At 38.9% G+C, this 17,248-nt stretch overlaps 2 protein-coding genes across 2 annotated transcripts; both read right to left on the bottom strand.

Annotated features, from left to right (window-relative positions):
• Positions 1–3,206: 3,206 nt before the first annotated feature.
• Positions 3,207–5,882, bottom strand: PKNH_1233700 (ubiquitin-protein ligase, putative; the record flags this gene model as incomplete). Its single annotated transcript, XM_002260353.1, has 2 exons — positions 3,207–5,439; positions 5,680–5,882. 2 exons carry the CDS (start codon positions 5,880–5,882, stop codon positions 3,207–3,209), a joined length of 2,436 nt encoding a protein of 811 aa, XP_002260389.1.
• Positions 5,883–7,066: 1,184 nt separating this feature from the next.
• On the bottom strand, positions 7,067–15,454 carry PKNH_1233600 (conserved Plasmodium protein, unknown function; the record flags this gene model as incomplete). Its single annotated transcript, XM_002260352.2, has 1 exon — positions 7,067–15,454. The coding sequence occupies one exon, from the start codon at positions 15,452–15,454 to the stop codon at positions 7,067–7,069; it is 8,388 nt and encodes a 2,795-aa protein (XP_002260388.2).
• Positions 15,455–17,248: the final 1,794 nt, after the last annotated feature.

Below are 17,248 nucleotides of genomic sequence, written 5' to 3'. Positions count from 1 at the left end.
TGGGTGGAGCTTTCTGCAGTGTACAGTTGCATGAAGATGAGCAGCTGTGCTTTGTCATCCCTAATGGGTCTTCATTTCTTCGGCGAAAGGTCCCACGTTCGTTTGGTCCCACTTCGCCCCCCTTTACGATTAGGCGTGTTTCCTGCGCTCTGATGTTCTGTGAGTTCTGCCGCTTTGGTGGTTGTGCTCGTTGCGCTCGTTTTAATTTTTACGCCACTCAGTCGTTGTGTGCGTTTCAATCGGCATGTTTCACGTAACCCTTTTTAATTCAGTTTTGTTTTGCTTTTTGCATAATTATGCAAATTGTATGTTCTCGCATGTGCGTGTATCTTTGTTACGTTTTTTTTTTTTTTTTTTTTTTTTTTTTTTTTTTTTTTTTTACTTTGTTCATCTGTTCGATGATTTGTTGTTTTAATCGTTTGTTTGATTGTTTGCGGTTTATTTTTAATTTTTATTTCTTGCTCCCCCTTTAGCAAATATTGCCCGGCGCGTTCTTTTTGCTTAATTCCGTTCAGTATTTTTGCAGCGTTTGTTTTGTTCGTTTCGTTTATGTCGCTTGCTGGCCTCTTATAGTGTCTTTATCGCTACTGGATGTCGAGCGGCTTACTCACCAGCGCGGTGCCTTTTATGCAATTGGGAAAAATGTACACTGTATGTGCCATGTTATGTATTGCACTGCACTACGCTGTGCATACGGATGACCGACTTGTGCGTGTTTTCCCCGTCTGCACGAGACTCGACAAATTCGTGTGCGCGTAGTTAAAGGTAAAAATATGCACGGACATGTACAAGCGTGCATAAACACGAAAACGAAAGCGTGTGTATAAATGTCCCTGTAGTAGCATTTACAGGGGGCTGCGCTCGCTCACGTGGTGTATAACGAGCGTTTCTGTGTCACCTTCCCCTATACGTAATATGCGCTATGGATTAATCAAAGTGGGGAATTTTTAAAAGGGGAACATAAATGTGTATATATATGTATGCATATATATTCGCACATATTTCATGCAGAATGTGGGATTACGCTCGAAATGAATTTTGAATGCTCTGCGAAACAGCTCTTGTGCAATGTTTTGTCGACAACTACTCTATAATATTAAAAGGAAAGGATATTTGAATGCGTTAAAATGAGCAAGTGAAGAAAGGAATATGCGCTACCTCCCCTTCGCGAAGGAGTTATCTTCAGTAAGCACGCATCCATGTACATTAATATGCACGCCCATACGTTCCATCATACTTATTATTTATATGCGTTTTATTTTTCTGCCCAACTTTGCCTTCTCTTAAAAGCATAATCTTTGCGCTAAAGATTTTTTCTCTATTACTTGACATTAGCGCCATTAACGTTGCGAAAATAATAATAATAATAAACAAATAAATAAACAACAAAAAAAAATAAATAAATAGCAGTAAAATGAGAAAATAGCGAAAAATATTAAAATAAATTATTATCTCATAAAATATGGTACTAAAACGTACATATACATTTCTTTTCCCTTCTTGTTTTTTAACATTTCTCTTCTCTAATTTAAACAAAAAACGCACTTTTCATTTTTCATTCACCACACCTAAACAACACAATTATATAAATATATGTAGTACACAAAAGTTCCTCTTAGCAATATGTATTTTTTCTTATTTTTATCTTCCTTGCCAGTAATTCAATAATATGCTTACATTTTATTGCTATCTCTTAAAGCAAAAAAAAGTTGAGTAATTTTTAAAGCATGTTTTCGGCCTCTATTGTCTTATTTGCTATTGCCGCATTAGAAACATATTTGCTCCGCAGAACAAAAAAAAAAAAAAAAAAAAAAAAAAAAAATGAGGGGAAATCAAGATAAAACGAAACAATTAAGTATCACAAAAATAGCGAAAATAAAAAAAATTGCAAAAATTAAAACAACAAAATGGGTTAATTATTAAACTTCTTACCTTTTAAACCAAAAAATGCGTGCACGCAAAATTCTAATTTTGTAAAATCAACCTCAACGCAAAGAAAAAAAAAAAAAAAAAAAAAAGCTATGCCGTCACAGTGCTGACCAAATGACAGGGCGTGCCGCATAAATATACAACATATCTTTGGGTAGTACATATGCGCATGCCCTTCTACATAAATAACATTCCGTTCGTGCGACTTTATTTGAAAATCGTTCCCCCAAGGGAAGAGGAACCCTTCGTTGTTCATACAATATTGGAGATTCGCCTTTTTTACAAATTCGCACGCAAAAAAAAAAGGATACACGCCCCGACATTGCATGTGCCGTGTTACAGTTGTAAATTCGCCATCAAATAGTCTTCGCGTGATAAATCAAAAAGAAAGAGAAAAAAAAAAAGAAAAAGAACTAATAGTATTGTAATTGCAAGCATGCCGCCAAAAATATATGTCTAACTGGAACCTGGCGCATTTTTTCGCGTGATACTTCAATTTTTTTGGCCAATTACTTGTACATGTGATTCAATTATAGCCAGTTTTACTCCCCTCCGAGTGGAGGCGTCCATAACTCCTCCCAGTAAAAGGTATATCCTTATTCAACATTTGGGGTATATCTGCACACGTGTAGGGGTCTACCCTCGTTTCGTTTATTTGCAAAACTATTCCAAGGCACTGAAGACGTAGGGGTTCACATATATTTGCCCTCGCTTCATTTGTTCTGCATCCTGCGGAGGTTTAATTTTCCTTCCGTAAGGTAAAATTTATATGCTAAAAAATGGGTAAGCATATAGGCCCAAAATAAACAAACAGGGAAATATCTATGAACAACTGAAAAATGCTCAAATGGGGATAAAAAAAAAAAAAAAAAAAAAAAATGTTGTACTAGTTAAATGCTCAGCGAGGTGGATCTCTTGGTGTACATTGTCTCTAAATGTATCACTAGAGTTTTCTCTTTTTCTTTTTCGTTCCTGTCCCCGCTAGGAAAAAGGGGAAACCCCCTTGTGACGGTTAAAGTGTGCCTCCATAAATTAAGTTCAAATTTTTCCATTGGAGAGAGATGTCAGGACGGGCCAAATTTACGTTTTTTTTTTTTTTTTGGAAAAAGATAGCGACAAATTGAGTTGCATATGGGAAAATTAGTCCCAATGGGATATGAATTGTAGGAAATTTTGTGGCGTTCCCCATGTGATGTCTTCGTCGTTTTTAGAAACCTCATAACGTTTCTCCTTTTTTTTTTTTTTAATTTTGTGGGAGGGTTTTTTTCCTCCCCGCGTTACAGGGGCAAGAACCACTTGAGGTGCTTAAACTTCTTTTTGAAGTTATACAAATGCTTGTTAAACATTATATAGAGCACAAACAGAACGGAGGGGGCCTTATGCGTGGGGTAAATTTTAATAGAGGAATTGAAATAGGCTAGGGCCTTCTGAATATTTTTGGCCACCCCTATTCCGTAGTAATGCATGAAGCCTAAGTTGTAGCAGGCCTTTGATATGGTTTGGATCACATAAAAATTGTTGGGGTAGTGCGAAATAATGCTTTTGTAATGGTGATAGGCTAGGTTGTAATCTACCTCGTTGAAGGAGAACTTTAATCCGTAGTTGAATCGCCAACGGTCGTTAAAGATAAGGCCTTGTTCGTCAACGAAGTCTGCAGAGTATATTTCGTTCGGGGGAGTGTCTAGACTCGATATTTCATCTGTCATAGCCCTGGTCGCCATGACAAACTGCTTATCCTTCTTAACCTCGTCAAACTGTTCATCCTTTTTTGTCTGCTTGGCTGCATCGAAGCGGAAGAGATACTCGTCACGGTTCACATCGTAGAGCTCGTCAAAAGGCAAACCGTTCTTGGGAAATATGCGTACGTACAAGCCATGTCCCTGATAGGCGTAATCTCCAAGAGTGAAGAGGGATTTAAAGTCGTTGTTCTCTGATGCCATGGCGAGGTACCTGCTGGCATAAACCTTCTTTGCTTTATCATTGGCGGGTAAGAACAGAGCAAACTTAGAATTGTTAATATTTTGAGATATGCCAATCTGTGCCTGGACGTTACCCGTTTCGGCGAGTTGTGCCATAAGGAACAAAGCCTCCTTGATTCTGCCTTTTTCTGTATATCTAATAATTTTATTTGAGGTGCTCAAAATGAACGAGTTATTTTCGGCTACCTTAGCCATCAAGGACAAAGCTACTTTACAATTTCTGTTGATGATGATCCCATTGTAATGCATAAACCCTACAGTATACGCAGCTAGCACATTACCATTATTTAGCGCTTTATAGAACCAGTAGAAAGCGTTATGGAAAGATTGTGCAATTCCGACACCACTTAAATATAGGCACGCTAGATTAAACTGTGCCGATGATAAGTTACTCTTTGCGGCTAAGTCGAAGTAGTAAAATGCCAAATGAGTATTCTTTTTAAAAGAACCTAAACCGAAGAAATGTATATATCCTAACCCATTATAACTCAAGGGGTCATTTAACTTATTCCCCCTAATAAAATAATCAGTAGCTTTACTATAGTCAATTTTTACACCTAATCCTAGCAGGTGAATATACCCTAATAAGGATATGGCCTCGGAGTTATCATATTTTGCTGCTCTGGTTAGATAGGCAAGTGCTTTCTTGTAATTTCTTTCTACCCCGTCTATTCCTATGAGGTACCTACGTGCAATCATTGTTAGAATTCTGTGGTTATCATGTAGAGACGTTTCTAGAAACAGTTCTATATTTTTAATTTTTCTATTATTCATATTGTACTGATCATAATGAGGTATACTTAGCTTGATCAAATCAGTCATTTCGAAATGGGTTCTATTATCTGCATTAATGATCTCGCTCGTTAGCTTTAGAAAGTATCTAGATGCAGTTTCGCAATTTTTCTCCACACCATAACCATTCATGTATCTTATTCCTAAGGATAAAGTACTTCCTGGATGCTTAGCCAAACTACTACTGTACAAATATAGCAAACTTAAGCTATGATTCCTCGTGAAATTTACTTTCTTTTCATTTTTTTCCAGGTAATCCCTATTGGGAAAATTCTCTATATTGTCAAAGTACCATTTTAATTCATCTGTGTTATATCTAATATTTTTTACCTTCACAGTTAGTTTGTTGTTTTTTGTGAGTGTCACCACTGGGGGTGTTCTAAATATCTGTCCATCTTCACTGGTGTCTTTTGCATTTTCCTCTTCATCTTTCTCCCGCACCTGGCATTTAGCGCCTTCTCCTCGTAAACAGTAAATCACGCTTCTCCTCAAATAGACCCCTTCCAAACGAAGATACACTCTCCACAAAACGAAGGTGTCCTCAATTTTCGACTCCTCCACATAGTAGGAATACAAGTTTGGCAGGGAGAAATAATTAGAGTACATAATTCCTAGGTAGAACTGCGCATCAGCGCTCCCATAGTCTGCGCACACCTTCCATATGTACAGCGCGTTGATAACGTCTCTCTCCACGGGTTCTAACCCCAGGTAGTAGAACACTCCGCTCAACGTTAGGCACCTACGGGGGAGGGGGGGGGAGCGACAGCAGTGTTAGCAGTGTTGTATCTGTCCTAGCAGTGTTGTATCTGCCCTAGCAGTGTTGTATCTGCCCTAGCAGTGTTGTCTGCCTTAGCGATGTTAGCAGTGTTGATTATGTTAGGTGTTTTAGCGGCGCCATAAGACGGAGGTAGCAAACGTGAGGATGCCATGTCGGTGTAATACAGTGATGTGACACATTCACACTCGTATGGAGACCTACCTTATATCGTAATGCACGCATGTCCTCAGGAAGGCGAAGGACTTCGCGTACTCCCCCTGGTCAAGGAGCTCGTGCGCCTCGGAAAAGAAATCTACATTTTTATTCTCCTTCTCGTACGCACAGTGATGATATCCACTTAGCAAAATAAATGTTAAGGCGCATACAGTTGAGAACAGTTTTAGATAACCTGATGCACGATACATGCTTCCACCTCTAAAGCATATCTCTTACAAGTGCGGAGAATACATGGGAGGATGGGTGGTTAAAGTTGAGAGAAATATGAGGACCATGTCAATTAGGTTAAATTGTGCTTAGTAGGCGAACTACCTTGGGAAAAATAAGTGAAATTTTTTTTTTTTTTTTTTATTCCTCTTGTATAATTTTCTGCCTCATTTGATACACAATTGGGTCTCCTTAAATATTCCCCTCTTGGCGCTTTCAAATCATTCAAGTGTTTTTATTTTCCACAGTTTTCTTCGTAAAAATTATGGGGGCGTGGTTTCTTCCTGAACACTTGGGGAAGCGCGTCATATGCAGCGTGGCATGGTCGTTAGAGAATGTGAAAAATATAACTCCACGTGGTCACCCAGTTTTATCTCCAAAAAAATGTACACAATCATTATATTAATTTAGATTTTTCTTTCTCCTTCTCCATTAAAAAAAAAAAAAATATATCGTTTCATTTTTCCCATTCGGGCGGAAGTTGCATTTTTTTTTTTTTTTTTTTTTTTTTTTTCCTAATTCCAGAACAGAGCGAAAATTACGTCGCTACGTTGGGCAAAAGAATATTTTCCCTTCCAGTGTTACCCGTCCGGCTGGCAGTGCACGTGAGAGGTACCAAAAACGTTGCTCTGTGCAAGCAGCTCTAACTTAACATAATAAGCGTGTCTCCCATAGGTGCTGTGCCCGTGGTATAATTTGTTGAACGTTCTGCTGCATTCATTTTAAGAGCAGTTCTTTAATTATATATATATATATATATAAAATAATAAAATAAATAAATAAATAAATAAATAAATAGTAGATAAATAGTACATAAATAGTAGATAAAATAAACACCCCTGTAAAAGGGGACAGTAAATGAAATGGCTACATATATATATTATATATGGATAGATGGAGAGGAAAAAGGGCCCTATAAATAAACAGTCGAGGGGCACACCTACACCTCTGTGTGTGCGCATAAAATGTGTTACGCTTTGGTATGGTGCGCTTTCTGTGGTCACGATTTGGGAAATAAGTTCGCCTTTGCAGTTTCTCGATTTACGGATCCATCCAATTTGTACAAGCCCTGACTACAGCACAGCCGAACTGGGCACATTACCCAAGAAGGCCTACAGAAAGTAGCCACATTGAACTAGGCTTACCCGCTTAAGAGGTATTCACATCATTCCGCATTTGAAGTCCCTTCGGTCATCCATCCTTGTGTACACATGGGAGTACTCCAACAGGGAGAGGAAAGAGCCGATCGACTCAAGGGAAAGATATAAAAAATGGTGTGCATATTTTCGGTAAAACATAAGTTCAGAGTAAGGAACTTCCACTGAGCGTAAATGTACCTTTCGCATAGAACGTATGGTTCTTGTATCTGCCTCATATATTCTTCACTACCTTCCTCTAGGTCATCACGTGGATATATTACACAATGCAGTTGGCACACATAGACGAAGGTTTCCTCTTGCTTCTTGCAATGCACGGAGGGTGCTCCCCGGATTTTATTTTCACCAGTACCTACCTCCCTCATCACCTCACTTTTTACATCTACGAATGTCCCAAAATTGGGACTTAAAAAACTACTACACATTTGTGCCTCTAAAACTTTTGTATACTGTTCCATTGGTTTCAAATACAATGTATTATATTTATTTGGCGGGCCCCATTTTTTCCTTTCCACTGCTTCCTTAATTTTTAATAACCCTTCTCGCAATATGTAGTAATCTGTATGATAGGTAGCTGATCTGTTCGTTTCGTTTGATAATTCTTCCTTTCCATTGAGAGAATATCTTGTCTGCGCTTCTTCTCCTAGACCGTTTTCCTTCGTTTGGTCTGTTCGTATGATTTCCGATAAATCTGTAGACATTTCCTTCGGGTTTCCATTCTGTGTACATTCTACGTTTTCCCCCGAAGAGGCACCCTCTTTCCAATTTCCCAACTTCCATAGGTCTCCCTTTGGAATCAAAAACATTTTTATATCCCTCACCTCGACGATCTCTGTAGTATTTATCTTTTCTAAATTATTCCCTTCTGAAAAAAACAAATTTTTGTTGAAAAGTATCTCCATGTGTTTTAAATGTCCCTCCTTGAAATATATGTACCTTCCGTCTACCTTGTAGGGCAGAAGTTCGCATATATCGCTCAGTACATCACTTATGTTTTCGTCCTGGAAACAATTTTCAGGGCATACCTCAGTATCTCCTTGGATGTCCTCTCTCGATCCCTTGGCTGCAACCCCAAGACTACCCTTCAGCATGGATCGAACCTTCCTCAGAGTTTGTAACTTACGTTGAGCAGTAGTAGCCCCCCCGCCTAAATCCTCCAACTCGGATACCATCCCAGTCAAGCCGTATTTCCTGTACATGTGGATAGCTTTTTCCTTCAACCCGTAGGTTACAAAATAATTAAAATAAAAGCACAATGTGGGAACTACATCCAAAACGTTTATGTCTTTGAGGCCTCGTCGAAATAGACACTTCAAAAATTGCATGTCGTTTTCCCATAATTTTCGCAACTCTTTTCTCCACCTTTTCTTCAAAAAAAAACAATACGGGTGTTGGAAAAAAAATGTTTCTATATTTTCCATCACATCTACAAAATCTATAAAAATTAAACTAAGATTATTCCTTAGCTTATCCTTTACAAATATCCTTATCGTCATTAGGATGAAGTTGTCTACCAACTTCCCAAATTTTTCTTGTATGCATTCGTTCAAAACCATTTTCGTTTTTTTTACAAAATAGAGCAGCTTTTCCATCACACAGAGTATCTGGTCCAACATAATTTTTTCACTATCCGAAGGGGATTTCCTTATATTTTTTTGAGATTCTCCCTCTCCGCTTCGATACACATCTCTGTGCTTATTTCCTATGTTCTCCTTCACTATTGGGCATTTGTCACCCTGTTCTGCTACCTCTTTCCTTTTCTCCTGCTTCCTTACTTCGCGGCATTTTTTACAATTTTTATACTGTATGTTGGTGGACAAATTCACTTCCTCCTGTGCACTTTGGTTTTCTCCTCTCGATGAACCCCTGTTTGAGTTCTTTTTTTCTCCCTCTATATATATGTTACCATTGGTTGGATTTTTCATACTGGCACTTTCTTCTGATGGATTCTCCACCTGGACCACTTGACACGTTGTTACTAATGCCTTCTTCAACTGAACGAGTTTCCTTTTCAGTTCCGTTTCTTCTACGGATGAAGGGGAAAAAAGTTCCACAAAACGAGTTATGTTATCGACTCCTTCAATGTAGCCAATTTGGGTTCTCCCTTTTGGTGGGTTTAAGTCTCCGGGGAAATGGTTATTCGGTGTAGATGTGATGTGTCCTTCTTCGTGTGGGTTCTTTATCCTATCTGGCGATTCATTTGGAGGGGGTTCATGGACAGGTCCACATTCATTGACGGACTCAACATATATACAATCTGTACACCCGAGGATTTCTCCAAAAATGTAGTACTTGTTGCAGTGTCTATCCTTTCCAAGGAGATGTACTTTAACGTTAAAATATTTACCCACCTCTTCGACATAGCTTCTTTCTTCATCTGAGTGGTTACTCCTTATGTCTTCTCGTTCCTTGTTCACTTCAGATTTTCCATTGCTTGGTGTTCCATTTGTAGGTATGTCAGTAGATGGAATCTTATTTAACGCACTCCTAGATGTACCTTCCATGTTTTTCTCCAGAGCGACACTTCTATTTACCTTTTTCAAGTGCTCTTCTTCACCGTTTTCTCTTTCACGTTCAACAGTACTACATTTTATTGCATTTATAAAAAAACTGAGAAGATCCATTTTCTGATTTGTACTTAACATTTCAAAGGTGGCATTTTCTTCACAGAGGAAATCCAAAATGGCTAACATATCATTTCTACAAGATGTTTCCCTATCAAAATTATCATCCTCATTTGGAACCCAACTCAGTATATACCTCTTCATTTTTACATCTTGTAATTCTCTACAACATTCAGAGATGGTTTTTCTTTCTATCTTTTCATTCTCGTCATAATTATCATTGTCTATGGAGGAAACACATCGTCTGCATGATAAATTCATCTCTCCAGAAGGATAGTTCTGTCCATTGGGAGTTAATTCACTTGAGTCTTCTTCTTCCGACTCCTCTCTGTCATCATACTCAACAAGAAAAGAGTGATTCATTACGTAGAGCAACATAAAAAGGCATTTTTTTAAATAAAGTGGCCATGTTAAATGGTCCAATAATCTCATGTCTCCACAAAGATCGAAAAGTTTTTTCTTTTCATTTCTTTCTGTTAAAACATCTAACAAGATTTTTCCATAAGAATTGTTCTTAACGTCTCGTTTGTATAGGATTAAATTTAGGGGATGGTCATCACTTCTAATAATTGTCTTATGGTTGTTATTTTTTCGAATCGCTTGGATATCTTCATCTGTGTTGTTCATGTGGGCACATTCTTTTTTCTCCTCTTTGTCTTCTTCTGGTGAATACTCCCCTTCAATTACTTTCCCTCTTGTACTACATGTTCTGTTGTTTTTTTGTTCAGTTTGTGAGTTCTCTTTTGGCGGGTCCTTTCCCTTCATGCCCTCATTATCCCTTGATCCATTCCATGGAAATATTTTTTCCTCCCCAGAGATATTATTTTCACTCCTTCTTTTCCTTTCACCCCTAGTGAAGAATTTCATAATTGGAAAATTTAAAATTTCACATAGCGTAGGATCCTCTAGATGATCGAAAATATCGTAAGAGGAAGGGTTGGTCCCTGAACCCACGTTCCTAAAAGTACCATTTTGTTTGTTCACCATGGAACAGCTTCTTCTGTTCCGATCAATTCGTAGAGACCTGTACAGTACAAGCAGTATTACCCTCATCATTTCATCTATACAGCTATTGTGTCTTTGACCACTTGTTACACCATCTAACGTTATGTGTTTTTTCTCACCACAGATATTTTGGAGACCTGAAACAAGGTTCTCACTTTTATAAAGTTGTTCATTCGATAGTATCCTTTGTAGAATGATTTGTCCAGTCATTTCTTTACTAAAGGTACTTTTTCTTTGTACGAGTTCCTCATTCAGTTGGCTAACCGTTATTTTGGAATCTGTCATTTGTTTATATGTCCAAAGGAATACCCATATTTTTAGCACCGATTCGTGTTTCAATGGGTTAATCAAATCCAGGGGAGAAGAAATTTCACGCGGGGTGTCGCAAGTGCAATATTTGGTGGGTACTTGCATCCCTTCAAATGAACTTTTTAATGCATATTTGGATTCATTTTTGGTCGTGTGATTTTCCCCCTCTGCGGATTGTCTCTCCTGATTATGACATCCCAAGGTGTTTTTTTCTACACTTGCGGGAGATTCCCTTTGAGTGGTTCTCCCCCCGTGGGGACATACACTGGACAAGTCAATTTCACCAGCTCCCAGAGGCACATGTTGCCTACCCAACTCCTCCTTCTCTTCTGTCTTTGCTTGTTCCGTGCATCCACATGAGGACTCATACTTGTCTGCGTTCCCCTTTTGCCTCTCCACGAAACTTCTAATAAGGTAAAAGCGAGCCATCTTCTTCGCAGAGCTATCAAGTTCTCCATTTTCGTGGCAGTCTAGCAGAGCATCTGAACATACCTGGTTGTTCACAGAAAGAGAACACACTCTTGTTAGCTTCTTCATTTGTTGATTCTTCTTATTCTCAAATTTAAATTTCTGTGCCAGGATCTTCATGAAAGGAGTACATAACAAGCATTTTACATTGAATCCCTGAGTTAATATTTTCATTTCGTTTTTAATAAATTTGTATAATCTTATAATGACCTTGCTGTTGCACTTATACACAGCGTACGGTGCCCCCCATGTGCATTTCTTACTGATCGTTCCATCTGGCATGGTGTGTACACCTGTTCCACTATATTCGGACAAGCTTACACTAACGATGGGGGGTTCCTCTTTCTTTTTTTTTTCCTTCCTTTTTTTTTCTTTTTTTTTTTTTTCACACGGTTCTTCCATCTTCGAAAGTTCTTCATCCAACAAGGGGTAGCAATCATTTGGGTGTATTCGCCATGATGCCAAATCGTCTTCTCCGCAACTATCCCATGGACATCTTTCTCCAGTCATCCCATACTTTGTCTCTTGCTTTTCTTGTTTCTTTTTCTTCCTTTTCGGCTTCCCGCCACGATTGGTACGCTGGTTCCACGTGGGTGACATCAAATCCTCTCTTTCTATTAACCCCTCCTTTGCCTTCCTCATCTTTTTGCTAATACACTCGTACAGCGTTAAGTGGCCCACTAGTTCCTTGTATGTAATGTTTGGATAGGCCTGCAAAGATTTTACAATTCTGGTGGTAACTTCAAACTTCAGTCTTACATTGGTGAAGGTGGAATAATATTTATCGTGAACTCTGTCTAGCTTGTACCGGTTATCATTCTCAGATACTACATAGATGTAGGGGGTGATGCTGGCTGACGTTCCATAATCAATGTACCATTCCTTGATTACGATTCTCGCATTAATGCAAAGGAGGTGTCTTTTTATCTTGTGGCTAATAAATTTTTTTTTTTTTGTCTCTGGATCTTCTTGCTTCTTTGTGTACTTGCGTTTTCTTTTTTCCCCGGGGGTTCCCAATTCATGTACCAATTCTTCTGCCATTTCTTGCGCCATCTTTTCTACCATTTCGTCTGTCATTTTTTTCTCCACTGCATGTTTCACTGAATGTCCCACTTGATGAACCGCCCCGAACTCCTCCTCTCCGTCAATGTACGCGTACACCTCCCTCCTATTCTTTTCCTTCTTCTTTACGATGTGCGTCTTGTTCGTATTAAACAAGTTAACCGCGGGGTGGCTGAACTGCTTCAAAACATCTGCACCATACTCATAACTTATATTCATAATTTTAGCATACATGATAACATATTTGTTTTTCTTTCCCTGGGCTTTTTCTCCTTGTCTAACTCCATGGTGATACTTCTCTCCATTGGTCACTTGCTTCACGTTGCCTCTGTTTGTAACTGTGTCTGCACTGCTTGGATGGCTCCCATGTGACGCATCTCTCTTGTGGGTACTGCTATTGTTTCTTTCAATTTTGTTGTTTCTCTCCTTTGTGTATATCTTCTGCTCGTTCTGAGAGGTGAGTTTCTCCTGCTGATTTTTGAGGAGGGTGTTGTTATGTTCGCCATCATTTCTGCTTTGGCGCACTTGATTTCTTCCCTTCCGAGAGAAGTGGCAAGGTTTACCCCCACTTGTGTCATCGCTACTCCCGCTTGAGCTGATACTCACCGCGCTGTGATCTAGCACATCTAGAGAAACCATCTGCAGGTCTTCCTCATCGAAAAACAGAAAATCCTGCGCGTGAGAAGAAATCGTTCCGTCCACTTCTCTCCATTGAAAGTCACTTGATATTTGGTCCTCCGAGAAATATTTCTCTTCGAACTTTTTGTATTGGGCTTGGCTGCTTGGCAGGGAGTGCTTTTCGTTTTTCATCTTCTTGTATTTCTTTGGTGTCTTTTCCATCGTCGCACCCTTATCGATCTTCTCACCCTTTTCAGCCTCTGCACCTTTTTCACTTTTTCCTTCCTTTTCCCCTCCCCTGTGTGGATTCTTAAAAGAAAAGACAAAATTTCTGAATAATCCACAGTTCTGGTAAAATTTGTTATCCCCTTTTAATGTCTTCTCCGTTTCCTTCCTCACCAAACTGCACTCATCCTCGTTGGTTTCTTCTTTGTTGTGTTTGGGGAGGATCTCAGAGACGGCAGGCAGTTTATCTCGCCAATTCTGCACGATTTTCCCCAAGTGTACATTCTTCTTGCAACCCTCATTCTGATTGTTGATTCGATCGCAGTATACGTCGGTGCCCTTTCTATTGTCTTCCGTCTGATGGTCCCATTTCGATGGGGATGCGACTTCTCCGCCGGGCATGGCAGGGGGAGACCAACGCACAGTACATTTGTTTTTCCCACACTGCATTTTTTCCCTTCCATTCTCCATTTGTACTTGGATTCCCAAATAATTGTCATGAACGTTTTGGTTTACTACGTGGAAAGAACCCAAAGAAGGGTGGGCACGTAGGTGCCTCTCCATTTCTACTTTCTTCCTTATATTACCTTCCTCTCTCAATGGAAACTCTCTTCCCTCATAACATCCTTTGCACAGATCCGAAATAATAGGATGCTCATCACATTGTTTTCTATGCGAAGTATCATTCATTTCTACTTTTCTTCTTTTGTTCCTAGTTGGGAAAACAATGATTTTGTTAGTTCCAAGTGTATCTTTACGAATGTGCGCACTCTCCACATATGCGAAATGTGGACTTATCCTCAGGGGGGTACATATCCTATTCTGACAATCCAACATGCCCATATTTTTATCATGGGTTTTTTTCTCCATGATATGAAACGCTTCTTCATTTGCATGTTTGTTAAGCAGTCTCTTTGCGCAACATTGAAGACGCGTTTTCTGTTGGATATCTCGGTGCATTGGTGCAAAAGGAGAGGGATCCATGTCAACTACATGGTTAGCCATGGTTCCTCTCATTTTGAGGTCTAAAATATCCCCACGGGAAGAGGGGTGGGTTGTACGAAGTGGATGCGCTGTAACAACACAGTGCGTATTGCCTTCCATTCGTTGGGCACATCCTCTCTCCCTTTGTTGTTCTTCCTTCATTTGCGCGAAATGAGATCGGCGCGCTCTGCTTTCCCTGAGAAATTTTTGAAAAAAAAAATTAACGTCTGTGCCGTTATCATCCACATCAGCATGGTCTGCATGATGAATACCATATATAGAACGGGGAACACCAGCCCTACAACTAACAGCATTGGAGGATGCACCACATGTGTTCATTCTTGGTGAATCCACTTGACACAAAACAGTATGGTGGTTCTCATCTCTGATTCTTCCGGCACCATTGATTATATTGGCAGAGTTTGTTGGAACCCCATCCACAACAGGTTCCCTCCACATGAACCTATCCCGATGAGGCAAAATTCGCTTCGTCCTTTCCCCCCAGTTTGTGTACCCTCTACTAAGGTTTAGATTTGTATTCCCTCCCTTGAAAAAATGCCTTGAAAAACATAAGTTAGAATTGTAACATAGCCTACGTGATTTTTCATTCGTGCCAATCAAATGGTTGGAGTCATTCATTACCATATTTGGGACAGACACATGTCGTGAAAACACTAATGGGTGTCTACCCTTAGGATACTTATGTTCGTAGACAGCTCTGTACATATCACCTATGGAATTGTAAATAGTATGATCCCTTCTGACCTTATCAATGTTGATATGGTTACCATTCATCGTTTTCGCTTCTACACTATTCCAGGGATTCCCCATTTTTAGTGTTGTCCCTTTTTGAAAATCGACATCTATCACTTCTTCCTTATTTTGTCCAAATCCATTTTTTCTATTCCCGTATTTTTCTATTTTTTTGTAATAATTACGGAGACTTTTATTTCTCTCCTTCTCATGTTCGAATATTATTGGTGAGTCTTTTTCGGTTTTCTTAGTTTGGCTACGAGCTGGGTTCTTGGCACTTATGCTACGACCCTGCTGTGGCCAGGATCCCCCAGGGGAATCGTTACACTTGGAAGTTTCTCTCTCCATTCTTGGTGCTGCAGTTGTATCAGGTATGGCCATGCAAAGAGCTGTTAAGCGGATTATAGCTACTAGGCGCAGTCGCTTCCGCTTTGGTTACTCCCTGGTAGGTGTTGTCACCACGGGACAACAGGGCACTACACTGCACTTCACTACAAACAGTTCAGTTTACTACAACAATGCAATTCACTACGATACTACACTGTACTACACTTCTTTTTTTTTTTTTTCTTTTTTTAACGGAGAGTGATCCCGAATCGATGGCTACCGTTGCACACGGGTGGCTACGGAACGCAGGTGCGAAACCTCTACGGCCATACCTTCGCATGGGCGTTAGTCACACACCCTGGTGCTGATTGTTACACAGATGGAGGAATGGCGTGCAAATACACTTCTGGTTTGCCCGCAAGGAAGGCTACACAAGGTGAGCTCTTCGCCTCCAGCATGGAATGCAAGTTGGCTCGGGAGAAAACTGCACATTCTACAAAGTTGTAGTAAAAGGAAAATTTTTCCTTTATTCAGTTTTCACAGCTTTGCTGTGTTTATTTTTCTGTTTTCTTCTTTTTTTTCATTTTTTCATTTTTTTTTTTTTTTTTTTTTTTTTTTATACTTTCAATGATATAACCTTTTTGGTTATTAAGGCTCTTTAGCCTTTTTCGCTTTTCTTAACACTTTGCTTTCTCTTTCCTTGTGTAAAAAGTATAAGAGCCTAAATGGCAGGGTGTAGAAACACTTTTTAACAAGTTCGGCTTGTTTTATGCAAAGTTATTTCATTGGCACAGAAAAGTGAATACACGCTGGTGTTCACAAAGTTAAATATTAATTTGTATATCTTCCATTTATGCCTAGTCTCTAAAATACACACATTTGGTTTTTCCCATTTGTTTGCTTTTCTCTTTTATATTTCATTGGCTTATATTTTCTCATGGGTTATTTTAATTACCTTCTATAACGAGTAGGTGACCATTATTATATATATATATATATATATATATGTATATATATATTTTTTTTTTTTTTGGCAAACACATCAGTATGTTGTTTTCTCCTAACGTGTTGATACAAACGGGTACACTTATGAGAAAAATGAACAAGGAGCGGAGAAGTTTAAAAAGAAAAAGAAGAAAAAAGGCGTACACAAAGTTATGCCTACATCATCTTGCATGCAAACAAATACACGCTACAGTACATATGATAAAGTACGATAAAGAACGAGGAGTACCCTACAAAATAGCTACACAAGTAAACAAATTTTCTCTTTAAAAATACATCCTTCCTTTCTTCTTACTTTTTTGCATCTCGATCAGGAGTGCATAAATGATCAATAAAGTACACAATAATGAATCCAGTACACCTTTGTAGCAAAGATTGTTTTTTCTCTTTTTTTTTTTTTTTTTTTTTTCTCTTTACCAGGGAAAATGAACAGTGGACAGATCCATGGACCCACCAAGCATAAGGATGATAGAACGCGTACAGTAGTAATAATATCGGGAAGAGAACCAAGCGCACCCTTTAATTTTTATGCGCATGCGCGTACATGTACGCGTTTTTTACACGCATCCGATTCTAAACCATAGGCAATTATTACACAAAATGGGTACCTGTACTCCTTTCGTCAAAAAATAAAAAGTACACCCACAGGTAGAATGCGCTTCCTTATTATCTTGTACGCATATTTTTTTTTTTTTTTTTTTTTTTTTTTTTTTTTTTTTTTTTTCCTTCTACAGATAGCCATCCTACTTCTAAATAATTCACTCTCCATTCGTTAAAAAAAAAAAAAAAACAAACAAACAAACAAGAATA

Source organism: Plasmodium knowlesi (assembly GCF_000006355.2).
Source record: "Plasmodium knowlesi strain H genome assembly, chromosome: 12".
Taxonomy (NCBI): domain Eukaryota; phylum Apicomplexa; class Aconoidasida; order Haemosporida; family Plasmodiidae; genus Plasmodium; species Plasmodium knowlesi.
This window is presented reverse-complemented; position numbering and strand designations above follow the sequence as displayed.